General features: G+C 39.2%; 1 protein-coding gene across 1 annotated transcript in view; it reads right to left on the bottom strand.

The window, feature by feature from the left end:
* Positions 1-15,335, bottom strand: part of WDFY1 (WD repeat and FYVE domain containing 1) — a 41,226-nt gene that overhangs the window by 15,538 nt on the left and 10,353 nt on the right. Inside the window, exons 2-5 of the mRNA XM_036237986.1 lie at positions 11,314-11,381; positions 6,601-6,674; positions 3,609-3,663; positions 2,039-2,189 (exon numbers count right to left, since the gene is read on the bottom strand). Of these exons, the coding sequence (XP_036093879.1) occupies positions 2,039-2,189; positions 3,609-3,663; positions 6,601-6,674; positions 11,314-11,381 (348 nt within the window). The remainder of the gene's footprint in view (positions 1-2,038; positions 2,190-3,608; positions 3,664-6,600; positions 6,675-11,313; positions 11,382-15,335) is intronic.

The raw sequence follows: 15,335 nt of genomic DNA, 5'->3' as shown, positions 1-15,335 counted from the left end.
AGAAAATGTGCACTTTAACCCGTTTCCCGTTTGCCCCAAGCACATTCGCCAGCAATGCTTGTGGCTGCAACGTTTTCCCTGAGATAACGCATGAATTACGGTACTAACCTCACCCCAAAAGTCTGCCATGAAATATCTCGCTTTTATTATTACTTTCGAATCACTCTAGTATATCGATAGTTTTTGGAAACAAATGACATCATTCTATTTACATCATTCTGTTTTAAGTAGTAGTATTTCCATTGACAAAATATGGTCATTCTCGATTGCTGAAAATGTCAAGTCCTAGGAAACGCAGCATTCCTGTGTGTGATGTGACCATTGTTCTGGAACAGTTGTTAGCTGAAGATTCATTTAAATCCGATATATGTACACATTTCTGTTACATTAGGACTAGAGAAAAGTTCTGTTTAGCAGTAACTCCTAGAAGAGTTCTTATATTTTATTTTTACAATGAAAACTAGATTTGTTTCAGTCTCAAAGAGCATGTTTATGTAAAATTAAATTCGCACTGGCAGCAAGCCGTACTTTTTCTAAACAGGAAATGCGTTAAAGAGAATACATGTAAACCTGTGAAACTGTGGAAAGGAAACTCCGAACTAAAAATTATATAATAGATAAATACTGAAGAAAAAATTGTAAGCTGGAGTTACTACAAAAATTAATATTCATTTGTTCGACAAGAATTCACTGAGTACTTCTTACTATCCTAGAACTTGGCAATAAAAAAGATAAAAGCTGATAGAAAAGACATGAGAACAAGTAGTTATAATCAAATAATAATAAAGTGCAAAAAAGTAAAATACTCGATAATGAAAAAGGCAAGAAAAAACAGAACAAAATGATTATTTATGAAATATATCTGGAAATAATATTAAACTGACAGCACATATGGACACGAACCCATCTTTCTTTTGGCCTAGAGGATTTAGCTTGAAGTAAAAAGTATGGTTTACTTTAAATTGCTGTGAAAAGTTTCATTCTAATCATCCAAAAGACCCTTATTTGGGGCAGTAGTAAATTTCAATTTTTAAAAAATATATTAACTATTGCTAACAACTTATTACTTTCTCAGTCACTTTTTAACCAGAGAAATCTGTGGCAAATCATAACAGCATAATCACTATTTTAATTCTAAAACACAGGTCAGAGAGACCACCACAGGCTGGGCCACGGTGACCGATTCTGCGCCATCTTCGCTGATCCCTATGAAAAGCCTAAGACCTAACGGAAACCATTCCTTAGGACGTGATACATCGGAGTATTTTCTCTTGTTTTATTCTACAGCGTATGGTACAATTTAAAAGCTTATTTTATATATCTCATGCTATGCATTCATTTGTAGTAAGCATTGTCATAAAGGCTTTCAATGGAAAAAATTTTTTACTACAGCAGATGCCCACCCAACTCTGAAAGAGAAACCACTGCAGGGCATTTGCCTGTTGCTGACAGCCTTGATCTTGCCATCATTAAGATACGCAGCTACCACAGACAGACTTAAGCAAGGGTGAGCTCTATATGAAACCAATTCTATTTAGCAGTAGAAAGTTTTTAAAGCAGCAATTTCTTAACATTTGGGGGGATGCTGAGGCACCTCTGAGAGTATTATAAGGATTATGACCCTCTCCACACACAAAAAACTAGCAAACTCATTGGAGCCCAGTTATAAACTCCAGGATCATAACCCTTATTATAGTCTCTTGCAGTGTCTGCAAATAATCAATTACTAGAAGATCAACTACTTTTTCTTTTTTTATACAGTCTTTTCTTTCACTCTGAAATATAATGACAGAAGGTTGCATTAATAAGGTTTAGGTTTTCTAAGATTTTGTATTAAAAATGTCATTTAGTAATTATTTTCAATAAACCAATTCTATACCAAGAAAAGTAGATACAGAAATTCTTGGATTTTACGTGAAATATACAGGAACCATTCAGTCTTTGAATCTCAATTAACTATTTACGATCAGATTCAAAACTAACTATATAGGGACAAGGATGCACAGGGCAGGCGAAGGGCCGGCCCTTGGAAGGATACTGTAAACACGAAGCCCAGGACGTGAAGAAGTGCCTCCCGAGCAGGTCCCCGCTCCGGGTGCACATCCAGCTGACACACTTGTCGTGGCCGGTGCTGACCATCCACTCTGTGGCCAAGCTAAAGATAATCGCAGACACCCGGTTCTGATGCGCTGTAGGAACAGAAAGGGAAAGTCTGCGACCTTCAGGAAGAACCGTGACCTTCAGAATCAGGTCCCGTGGGGTAAGAACTGAGGCTGAGTTTCTCAACCTGGGCGGCCTGGAGACACACGGTGTGCACAACCGTATCGTGGAAATGCCTGCCCCTGTGAACAGTTTCAGATAATCCGCCCTACCCCAAATAGGGAACATTACTTTGCTCTAAGAAAACCCTTTGCCACCAATGACTTCCATACAGAAAGTGGTAGTCTCTTCTTAAAACAGCAAATTTTTTATTGTCTATAACTTTAGTGTTTTGACCCTTTAGAAAATACTGGCATTGTAAACAAGTGCAACAGCAATTTTCTGAAATTAAAAAATAGTGTAAGCATTTTGTTTCTGGAATAATTTGTGTGTAACTTTTTATTATTTATAAAGACAAAATATTTGCAAAGTTCTGTATTCCAAAATAATAGCTGACAATGAGGAAAGTATTCTACCTATGACCTAACTTGTGGAATATTTGTGTTTACAGGTCGACTATGAGCCACAATGGGGCAGTGATCTGTCTATATCTGGTACGGGTCCTTGCATGCAAGCTGAGATAAATGCCTGGCCTGATGAATGAAGTCAGAGGCTAGACAGAGAAGCCTCCTTGCTCTCTAAGACCTTGCTCTCAGCTGTACAGGCAGCTTCAGAAAAATTAAGGAATTCTTTCTTATAAATTAACCGTAAGACACTACAACTCCCTGGGAATATGAGCAAATTCATGAACGGACACTCATCTATGATGACAAAGGGTTAACATTAAATAAAGCTTAAATCATTTTTAGCTTGAGAACTATTATGACTATTAAACTGGCAAAACCCCCCACAAAAACTACTATTATAAAGACTCAAAGAGCAGGCACTCTCAACCACTACTCAGAGTTGTAAAATTTATACTATTGTGGGAAGGTGTTTGCAAAATAAATCTAGAGCATTAAAAAACTTTTTAACATTTGACCCAGTTTACTCCACTATTATGAATCTGTCTTAAATAGATGTAGAGTCAGAGTAACAGTCAAGACACACACACATAAACATATATATGAAATGCACATACATACATATATGCACACACACACACACATATACATTATGTCTTAGTGTGTGCTATCAAAAAATGGGAGCAGTACACATGTTCAAAAATAGAAGAATAGAGAAGTCTGATACGTGCACCCAACGAAATAGTATACAAAATTTTAAATGTTAATAAGTGGGAAAAGGATGGTAAGTAACTCCAAAGAGGTAAGAGCCTCTCATATAACCGGGGTAACAAAACTAAAAAGGTAATGTGCAAACCTAATTTGTATGAAAAAATGCGGCGATGTACTAGTTTTGTGTATGCAAGTCTATGTATATATCTGCAAGTGGGTGTGTATTGTAATTACCTGGGTAGGTCTTGATAAAGTTCATTTTATTAAAATCTTCGGAAACGTGAAATTCCTAAAAGTAAGCATATGCAACAAGAAAAACAATTATGGTTTTAAAAATAACAGGAACTTAACTTTCAAAACAAAGTAAAATACAAAAGTTGCTATCACCAGACTCAGGACTCCAGATTAGCTATACAACAACAATAACGTGGGATTGTTTCTTTCATCAGACCTGTCCTCGGGCCACCTTTTCCTTTGGGGACCAGAGAGCATAAAGAAAAACCAGCATTTCTGTCTACTTCTTCCTCCACAAGCGAGCGCTTTGAATTCCCTCTCCTTCTAACTGCAAAGGAGGCATCTTGTTAATTTTCCTGTCTTGGCTACACCAAAAAATTCCTCTTCATATATAGAGCAGAATTAGAAAGACCCATTACAAATGGAGTTCTCAGCTACAGTGAAACATAGGGCATCTCAGTAATGTCAAGGGAGAATCACACACACAAAAAGGAAGAGACCATGGGTTGTTTTCTTTTATACACTTGTATTTTCCAATTTTTTATAGGCTATGTTATACTTTATAACTAGGAAAAATCAAAAGCATAAACTTTTTAATGAAAAAATGAAATTCAACATAAAACCAAGAAGATAAAACTCTGTAAAAAGCACTAATAAAAAATTCTATTGCTCAAAGCTAAATTGATAAGTTCTTAAGGCTCTAGGTAACATGAACATTATAAATTGTTGTCTGCTCAAAACAAAAACAAAAACAAAAACAAAAACCAACCCATAGAAAAATACTGATTTCCTTGTTCTCCATCTTGGTTTTGCAAAGTATGAAAACGTATTAGCATTTTAGAGATACTAATCTTTACTGAGAGGAAGATCGACAGACGAATTGCTAACTGATGATAACTTGGATTTACAGTGCCCCTGTCCACTGAGGAGCCGCAGGAGTTTTCCATGCCATCCTAGAACACAAACCCTTGAACCAGGAGCTTCATGAAGGGTCCCTAGAAAAATAAACGCACAGCCACTGCTGCCACTGGAGAGGCCTGCGCTTTGTGGCTTCTTGTCATTTTTGTGCATACGTGTTACCGTGATATTCCTATAAAATTTACAGAAGAATGAAAAGGAGAATGTTGGCATTTCCTGCTACATAATGTATTTATTTACAGCAGCCCCAAGCGCGTGAACTGCCTGGGCAGAAAGCCTGTCTTGTACTGGCTCTTTGTTTCATGGCCCAGAAAGACATAAACAATAAACACGGAAAATATATAACAAGTAAAGAGATTAAACTTGTACTCAAAAAACTTTCCACGGTGTGAAACCCAGGACTAGATGGTTTCAGCGGTGAACTCTCCCAGGCTGCAAGTCTGAATCTCTTACAACTCAACAATTTAAAAAAAAGAAAGAAAGAAAAACCTTAAGTGGGCAAAGAACTTGAATAGATGTTTCTCCAAAGAAAATATACAAATGACCAATAAGCACATAGGTGCTCAACATAACTAGTCATTAGGGAAAGGCAAGTCAAAACCATAATGAGACGCCGTTTTGTGCCTATGAGGATGGCCCAATAAAAACAAAACACAACAGAAAACACCAAGTGCTGGCAGTGATGCAGAGTCATTGGACCCCTTACGCATCGCTGGTGGGAGCATACGATGGCACGGCCACTTTGGAAAACAGTTTCGCGGCTCCTCAGTAAGTTCAACAGACTTACCGTACGACGTGGCAATTCCGTTGGCAGTTATATATGCCGGATAGAACTAAAAACTTGATTCGCACACAGACTTGCACACAAATGTTCATAACAACATTTTCTAGGAATATCATGGTGATGTGCACGCACGAATACAACCGGAAGCCACGAACTGCGAGCCTCAAATAGCTTCTCCAGTGACGGCAGTGGTTGTGCATTTATTTTTCCAGGGACCCTTCTTGTGGCTCTTGGTTCAAGGGTATAGGTTCTAGGATGGCACATAAAGACTCTTGTAGATCTTCAGTGGAAAGAAACATAATAGACAAAAAGTGGCAACAACCTAAACGTTCATCAACTGGTGAATGAACAAAATATGTTATTTTTACACTAAAAAAAAAAAAGGAATGAAGTACTAATTCAAACTAAAATACAGATGAACTTCAAAACATTAAGAAGTTCAGACATAAAAGTTAATGCCTATCATATAATTCTACTTACATAAAATATCTAAACAGGCAAATCTCTGGCTTAAAAAGATTAATGATTGCCAGGAGCTGGGGAAAGGCGGAATGGGGACTGACTACTAACAGGTTTGGGGTTTCTTTGGGGGAGGGGGCGTGATGAAAAGTTCTGGAATTAGAGAATTAATGGTTGCATAATCTTGGGAATACATTACAAAACCACTGAATTGCATACTTTAAAATGGTGAATTTTATGGTATATGAATTATATCTCACTTAAGAAAAAATATATGTACATATACATAAATGCACAATTCAACCCCCCAAAATACCAATCTATAATAAATTGAAAATGTACATATCTGGTCTTTCATCACAGTTTGAGAAGCACCGCCTTAAAAAGTTATACAAGTTGTTGGCTGAATTACTAGCCTCCGATCTCCATCTCCTTCCCCCTTGTTATACACACACTCTCTCTGTCTCTCTGTCTGTTTCTATCTCTGTCTTTCTCTCTCTATCACGCTCTCCTTGCCCTGGCCTCCTTCCTGGTTCAGAAATGGGGGCTGCTACAGTCTCACATTCACTGCATGGAGACAGCTTGGTGGACTAGCCTGAGCATCCAACCATCAACCAAGACAGCACAGAGTTCCACAGAAATAGTCTAAAATTCAGCACTAAGTTAAATTGGCTCATGTTAAGGTCTAATACCTATACTGAGTTCAACATTTCTTATCCAGATCAGGCACTCACTGGTAACTTTATTTAAATTGTCCAACAGGGATGAACATGGAGGTCAATATAAGCAGTACATTGTCAATATTGAGAACACGTTCTGGAAGCTACCTACCATTACGGCTCCATCATCCTGGCCCACAAACACCCGCCTGCTGTCGTGGTGGTAAGCCATGGCGGAGCAAGGAGCTGCCGAAGACAAAGACCACATTACCGGCAAAGCTAAGCAGCCTGTCACTGTTCAAAGTATGTTATTAAAAAGACCTACATAATTTAGGTTAAAAAGGTGGGGGGGGGGGAGGAATGTTTTATAAAAAAAAAATGATGTGACTTGAAAATGTTATTAAAGTTCTTTCTGTTGTTTTAAGTTCTCATATAAAGTTATTTTTAAAGCTATGGATAAAGTGATCCAGCACAAAGTTTCATCTCATTGAAACTCCTACCTGATTCTGGAAAGGCCTGGGCACCTGTGCTTACAGTGGGTGATTTTCACCCCAAACTCAGCAAGTCATCCTGCCCCTGCCCGTCCTTCTCCATCACAGGTAAAAGAGAAGCTGGGATCTGAGGAAAGAAGGGTTCCCAGCACCAAGATCCCTACTCCAAGCTATGTGCGAGCAAGCTGGGAAAGCCACTCTGGAATTACTTTTTTCCCCCAATGTCCAAAAAAATGTTCCCTTCTCCAATGACACAGACAACCCCGGTTTACAGTAAGTGGAGTTGTGAGGTGCAGACTTGTTTTTTTGTCACAGTGGGTTCTACTTATCCTTCTAGAAAGCTTGGGCCAGAGAATGACTTTCAGAAAGGAGAATCTGCAAATCATCTCCCTCTGCTACAGATGAGAAAGTGATTTAGAAAATGGAACATTTGGAAAACGAATTGTTTGGGTTCAATTCAGCCTAAAGAATTATAATTGACCATGGAAGAACCACAACAAGGAAATGCATGCCAGGAAACAAACAAACTTGAGTTTGCTTTGAAATAAAACGTCTCGAAATAAGTAAAAGAAAAAAATCTTTTTAAATGATTTTTAAAATTTTTTTAAAGGTGTGATTTTATTTCAAGTCAGAAAATCAATATAATTGGGAAAAAAAGTTGATTTTTTAAAGATTTTTTTAAATTAAAATTATTGGAGTGACACTGGTTAATAAGATCTACAATACGTTGTACGTATACTACATTATGTGTTCACCACTCAGTTAAATTTCCTTCTGCCACCAAATATTTGATCCCCTTTACCCCTGTCTTCCTTCCCCCTCCCCGCAAAAAAACATTATACATGAAGTCACCATTTGAAAATTGTTTAAAGTTCTCTCTCTACAATAGGCTGATATTCTCCACCCAAAGAAGAAAATAAACTATAATACTGGATTGTACCCAAATCAAAAACACTGCATGATCAGACCATGGAAAGAGACTGAGATGCATTCAAAGAACTATTTAACTAAAAGGTAAATAATGCAATTGTCTGTATACAAAACAATCAGAATTGACAAGAAGCCAATACACCTTTAACCACTATATCAATGCTGGAGACTAAAGAATGATCGTGTTTAAGAATAATAACCACAAAGATATAAAAATCTTCACACAAACTGTGTAGAATCTGCCCTTTAATAATCTTGCATAAAATTATCTGACAAATCAAATCATGCTTGAATGATTTTGAAGATTCATTGTAATTATTTTTGTTTACTTTTCAGTACTAATCTTAATGCTTTAGGGTTCTCTTCAATTCTTTTTAAGCCTAACTCTCTATCAAACTAACATAAGTATGTCAGATCTCTCTTCTGTGTAAAAGCTACAATGTGCTGAGTAATTTTATGAAGCTAGAGAATTCTTAGTTACAAAAAAAAAAAAAGAAAGAAAGAGTTTCCCTAGTTTATTTGTTTTGTATATAAAGGTGTCCTGTCTTTTTTCCTAGAATGGAAGCTTCTAGTGAGATGAGCTATATAATTAAAAAAAAAAAAAAGTGTGGCTATTCACATAGTTTGATAAACAAACAAAATACAAATTAGTGGCCTTTTAATAAGGCATCACTCTGTCCGAAAGTATATACTTAAACTCTAGTTTTGTAAATAAAGGTTTTGTTTTTTTGTTAGACAGCCAGGCTCTTTCTTTTATGCATTGTTTATGGTTGCTTTCATGATAAAGGGCAGAAAGTTGAACAGTTGCCACAGAGATTGTTTGGCCCACAAAGTCTAAATATTTACTGTCTGGCCCTTTGCAGAAAAAGTTGATGGACCCACCTGACTGCATAGTTTTGAGTCAGAGAGGCATGGATTAGAATTCCAGCCACAAGCAGTAGACTTAACCCCTTGGCCTCAGTTTCCTCATCAAAGAAATGGTGAAAATATTATCTACCTAGCATATCTGTTGTGATGATTTCATATAATATTTCGAAAAAAATGTACAAGGCACATAGTTATAGAAACTAAGAGTTTCCATTTTTCTTCAGCTAAAGCAGATTCGGAAAATTGTTTTTGTTAGGTAAGGTAATGTTATGAAACATTATTGGACTACATATAGCAATCAATACACTAAGGTCTGGCTCTTTGCTCACTCGGTCAGGTCCCAGAAAAAGTTTGAATTGGTGAATGACCACTAAAATATTCTAAATTGGGAAATCTACAGATAGTTTTTGGAACCAACATGGTACTTTTCTTCTCATATTTTGAATTTCATTTTAAAATAAAAGTCATCCTAAAACAGTTATTTCTCATCATTCATTCAGTCATTCATTCATTCAGTTTTCTTCCGGCAACATTTCTGTAGTTTCATCAGTAGACTCTACTCCAGATGAATGCAATAAAGACGCTTCTGCAAGCGACAAGTTGAACTGTATTAAGTACAAACATGAGGGCATCTGCCACCAATAGCAGAGTCACTGTGCCCGTTCCTTCCAGTTTTGACCGGTCTTTCCAGCCACCGCATTCCGGGAGCTACTTCCAAAGGGAATGTTAAACCAAGCTGGCAAGGGGTGGCAACAGAGAGAGCCAAAGCCGCATACCCAAGGCCCAAGTGCCAAGGACGAGTGTCCACTTCTACTGCAAGGGTTTGGTGCCCTGCGATAAAAATCAATTACAAAGCTCTACTAAATATCTGAGGAAAATACAAGCCAAGGAACAACTGAACTAAATGTAGAACAAAATCCATATCCATCTCTCACTCTATCCTAATGAGCATACACTCCAAGGTGAGGACTCAAGGAGATTAAGCTATGGCCAAAATGTGAAGTGTGTGTGTGTGGGGGGGGGGGGGTTGGGAGGAAAAGAGCAATAGCTTTAACAAGACTGTCCACAAAGATGACAAAGCATTCCCCAGAACCGGCATGGGTTGCCCAGGCTTTGCTACTTCCAGCTACCAGACTGATCACCGGGCCACTGGAAGCGAGGAGTTATTAGTCTAAGAGAAGCTTTTTTTTTTTTTTTTGGTCAGGTAAAGGGTGGGCTCAGAGGCCCTACCCACTCCACAACTCCTCCAAAAAAAAGAAAAATCCCAAAGTAATTTCATCAAATGGGCTGCACGAGCACCTTTTTAAAGGTATCGGTCACCTTGCGTTTTAGAGGTCGGTCCTGCATCCACAGCACATGGATGACAGGAGACCCTGCTGCTCGGCACGACGAGTTACGATTAGGTTCTCAAGCAGTCTTCTCATGGGCTCCGTGTTTTAAAGTTTAATAGTAATATTTATACCAGTAGTCTAAAACATCTACTTCATTTTCATTGAGTATCGAGATAGACCAGTCTGCCCAAGTTGTCAGTGGAAAGTAGAACAAATAAAAATTCTGATAAACCACTAATTTTTAAAACTCATTATAGGATCTGAACAGTGCACGTACACTGGAATAAGTGTGCAAATGAGGACGCACTAGCCAAGAAAGGAGGTGCTTGGAAGGAGGACTAAACTCACGACGTGGAACTGGCTGAACGAGCGGCTATGCTGTGTTTGTAACGAACTCCACTGGCTCTTCTTTGGAGAATTTCATAATGGTCTTCAGAAGTAAAACCATCAAGGACGCCCCAAAGCCTTTTCTCTTTTCCGGGGGGGCCTCTGAACACTGGAACCCTTAACTGAGGAAGATCCCTCATTAAGGACCAAACCGCAAGGAAATTAGCAGCTCTGGACGCTTCTGTGCGGCCACTGGGGACAGAAGGATTCTACCCCTACCTGGGCCTACGTGGTATTCAGGCATCCTCCGCGGGGCTGTCTTTTCGAGAAAGATGAAGAAGAGAAGGGAGAGAGAAGGATGGGGATGCTGCTTAGATTCTGCATGAAGGGGTAGAATTTAAATGTAATTTTATGCCACTACAGCTCAAGGCTGTTTTAAAATCTCAATGCAAAAAGCTCCATCTTATACTAGATTTATTTTTAGAACAAATTTAACTATTGAGAAAATTCTCTATTTAGAACGTGTTGTACCTTGGACCAACTCTCTCAACAGCACCCCAAGGTTTGCGAGAAGGGTGGGCAAAAGGCGGGTAATGAGGGTGTTCAGCGGCAGAACCCTGTGTCAGTCAGTCCCAGCTAATACTAGGCACGAAGTCACTACCGACGTAGTGGCAAACCTGAGAAAAGCCAGGGGGTGGGGGCATGCCCTTTTCCTTTTTTCCTTTCAGTTTTGTTCAAGTTGGCTTCCGTTAAACCAGTAGACGCAACTTCCTTTGCAAAAGAAAAGTTTTCCTGCAGTTTGTCACTGCCTGTCAGAGTTGTTAGGCAACTAAGAGACGTGTTTTAAAATCTAATAGCACTTTTTAATCAGGCACCTTGAAATTTAAACCATCAAACACATTAGACATTTTTCTCAAGTCGAATAGTTCAGCTACGTACAGGCCATCGTGTGGTAAATGCTGGGCCAGTACTGGCCACTGTCTCTTTTCAGCCATACTCGGATGGTTCTGCGGAGAAAGAAAAGAAAAAAGGAGTAATTAATTTTATCTTTCCTTTTGTGCTCCTGTAAAACTTGTTTATTTTATTTTCAATATTATTTCCCAACTGACCTTGTAATCGATTAGGCAAATTGGACAAATACAGGTACACATATTCATACTGTATATAGTATATTTATATATAGTACATACACTATAAACATGTATACACACACTTATTACATATAGTTCATATAGTATCACCATATATGCTAAGCTATGCAGTAGCTAGGAATCAGGATTTCAAATCATTTTAACAATATGGAAAATGCTCATTATATAATGACACACGTACAAAGAAAACTCAGAACTATTAACTGCTTTTCTTGGTAAGACAAATTGAGTTTGGTTGCTTGACATGTGAGCCACATGAGCAGCAGCAGACGGAAACGGGCTGCGACCCGGGAGGTGTGCACACACTCGGCGCCCACGCCCCTGCGCATCCAGCAGGACTTTCCGGTCTCCGCGCCCCTGGAGGAAACATTCCCCACAGATCTCTGGGCCTCTCCTTTCATCAGCGCACACACAGGGAGATGACAAAATCTGGTACGCAGGTAAGAAAAGGACAAATCACTGAAACAGCCAAAGTTTAACATTTTGGCTTATCACCTCGGAAGAACGAGAAGGAAGACTGTGCCCTCTTTCTCCTGTTCCCAGAACCGCCTCAAGACCCTGGGCCTCTTCCTCTTCAGAGTCCGGAGGACGCTCGCTGCCCCTCCCCGCGTGGCCCAGCTCTGCCTCTGTGATGCCTCCTAACGAACTTATTGTCCCTTACTGTCAACTGTTACATTCATTCCTGTATTTCTAACAACAATAGAGATTTTGGCATACAGCCAGCACTAAATTAATGTTTACAGCCTTGGACTAAAATATATTAAGACTGAATGTTGACACTACGTTTCCATTCTGATTGAAGTTCAAGACAAGTAAGACTGATCTATGAAGATAGAATCAGACTAGTAATCACTTCTAGGGGACAACAGAATGCAAAGCAAGAGGAGGGAACTTTCTAGAGTAATGGCAAAGGTCTGGGGAGTTGGTTATGTGGGTGTATGCATTTGTCAGAACTTGCCCGACTATACTTAAGGTCTGCAGAGATTACTGTATATGATTAAATTGCAATAAAAGAAAACAAAGACTAGATGTTGACCTTCATTCATCCAAATAAATAAATAAGATGACCCAGCAGTACAGTGGGTGTGATGCTATTCTGCATGAGAACTGGATACAGGCCTTACTGTCAGAGCAGCCACTGTACACAACATGCCCTGTCTTCTGGCCACTGCTTCTGATCGTTAAGAGAAATTTCCCAAGCTGAGCACTCAGAATTTTTCTTCACACCCCACTCTGGATCACAACTGGCTAGGCCAGAAGTGGCATCTGATCCTAGCTGGATAAATCAGTTCCTTCCCTGGGAAACTGGAAACCAGGAGCAAGAGAAAAACAGATCAGTACATCTCCAGTAGTTGAAATGGTTGTTTCTGGTCACATGTATTACAGTTACGAATGGAGAATATTCTATATCAAAAAAAGAGAAAGAATGAAGTAACTAATGGAGAAGCCGAAATGAGCTGAATGCTTCATGACAGCTGCTCATGATGCTGAGCTATTTGCCGAGACTTGGGTTCTGTGAGGCAGACACCCCAGCATCCTTTCCATAAACGCCCTCGGCGGCTTAAGCCAGCCTGCGTTCTCTCTGTTGTTGGTAATGAGAAGGAATTAATTAATATATTATGTCTTCATGAGACACCAAGAGGAATCCCAAACACAGCCTATGCTTTCAAACACCATAACTGCTTAAGCTCCCACATGGCAAGGTTCACAAGGCAAGAAATCAGACAGACTTTTTTTTTGTTTTTTGAGGTGTCTGTATAGTCACAGGTCGTTCTAGAAAGCAGTAGTTCAAATCCAAAATTAAAAGAGAGGAAGATCAGACTATAAAGCGTATATAACCAGATCTATGATTTTTACAGTTTGTAATCTGACATCTTAAATCAAAATGTAAAACTCTTTGAGATAATGTGTAAACACTATTATTATTTGTGGGTTCTTGGTTACTGTTCCTAATTATTTGGCTTTCTACTCTCGTAAACCTCAGAAGTTACAACTTTTCATGATTCGGCTCTTTCTAGTTTGAAACTATTTAATCAAGTTGTAAAAAATATTTAATGGCATGGGGAAATGTTCACAATATGACGTTAAGTAAAAGCCCTATAGAAGACTGATAAGTGCAGTATAATATCAACTTCATTTTAAAATACAATCTGATCAAACTACCAATTTATAGGAAACGCAGAGGAACACAATAAACATCACCACGGTGCATTCAGCAAAAATCGAGTTTGCAAGAAAGTCTACAGACAAATGACCCAGTTTTTTCTACAAATAAATTTGCAAGGGGTAAAAAAAATACAGATGGAGGACCAGCCTATGATTAAAGAGGTTCAAGAGACATATCAATGCATATTTATTTGGACGCTGATTCAAACTGTTGAATACACATATATGATTATGAAACAATTGAAAATATGAACAAAAAGTATGAACACTGACTAGATATTTAATGACATTAAAAATGCTGTTCATGTACTTAGGTGTGATAATGGTGTTGCAAGTTTTTGTTGTTTTTTTTTTTAGGAAGAAGCAACAATTCCTAAATGAGATGCTGGCCCTTGTTCTCTGTTCTCAGCATACTGACCAGGAGGGTCCAGCCCTTGTCACTAACATCACAGTGCAGCCTCCTCTCAGGTGACCTGGTGGGCTCTTCCCTCTGGTCCACTTGGGGCGCCTCAACCACCAGCTACATCTCCCCAGGAGCCAGGCATCCCCACTGCTCCTGTACGCAGAGCCCATCAGTGGTTGGTTGTCTCAGATCAGGGAGTCGACTGATGCACTTAGTGCCTGAGACCCGCCCCCAACCCAGACCCTGCATCCCAGTGAGCTGTGATCCTCAAGTGGCCCGAATACAGCAAACTCTGGGTACGCCTGAAGACCTCCTCCCTGGCCACCCTACCAAGGGCATTTCTTTCCAGGTACGATGCAGGATGAGTACCGTTTTCAGCATGACTCCCAGATCTTATAATGCTGATCCTGAGGCCTGAACTACTAACAGGATATTGCATTTTATTGATTATATTCTATGTTACTTAACACAGAATGCTTATGGATACATTTTGTAGCTTATGTTCATCATAAGAGATAAAGTCAAAGGAGGTTTAATAGGTGAAAGGCCAGCTCCCCAGCATTAAATGGGCTTAAGGATTCTACTCCATGTCCAGAGAGAGTAGCAAAGGCCAGGACATCATGCAGTGCCTTGTCAAGTTCACTGGCCTTCATTCACACATGGGATCACAAAGGGGTTAAATCTGCTAGCTACCTGTTAGTTTTTTGTTGCTGTGGTTTTTAAGATTCTAAAGAAAAGAATGCTGATATATTTTAAAACCCTTCAAATCAACCCCAAAAGTTGTGGGTTATGAATGTGCAGGTAGCTCAGTGGAGGACTCAGTGGCACATGCTCTTTCCTATGTCCTCTTGAAAGACAAGCAAATTCGGATAGCAGAGAAGTCCGCTGCGAGTGGGAAACTATAGGCTTGTCTCTTCCAATCAATCACCTAATCTGAAAAGTAAAATTTTAATTTTATGCAGCATCAGAATAACATTTAAACTAGCCCGGGGTCAAAATGGAACCTGCCTAGACCCTAGCACTTTTGAGGGACAATATTATTTCCTTCGGGGGACAAACATCAGTCCTATGACTTGGTCTGTACATGGCTGACACACTAGGAAGTTAGCAAGACTTACATGATCTTGTGCGGTGTTTCATTCGAAACGTGTTTACCACATCCAGGCTGAGAGAAGATCATCCTCTCTGTTTGGGAATCAAGTTCCAAATGAGGCACCTGACCTGGAGAGTCAGCTCTACCT

Source organism: Rousettus aegyptiacus, unplaced genomic scaffold (assembly GCF_014176215.1).
Source record: "Rousettus aegyptiacus isolate mRouAeg1 unplaced genomic scaffold, mRouAeg1.p scaffold_m13_p_2, whole genome shotgun sequence".
NCBI lineage: Eukaryota > Metazoa > Chordata > Mammalia > Chiroptera > Pteropodidae > Rousettus > Rousettus aegyptiacus.
The sequence above is the reverse complement of the archived record's forward strand: the minus strand, read 5'-3'. Positions and strand labels throughout refer to the sequence as shown.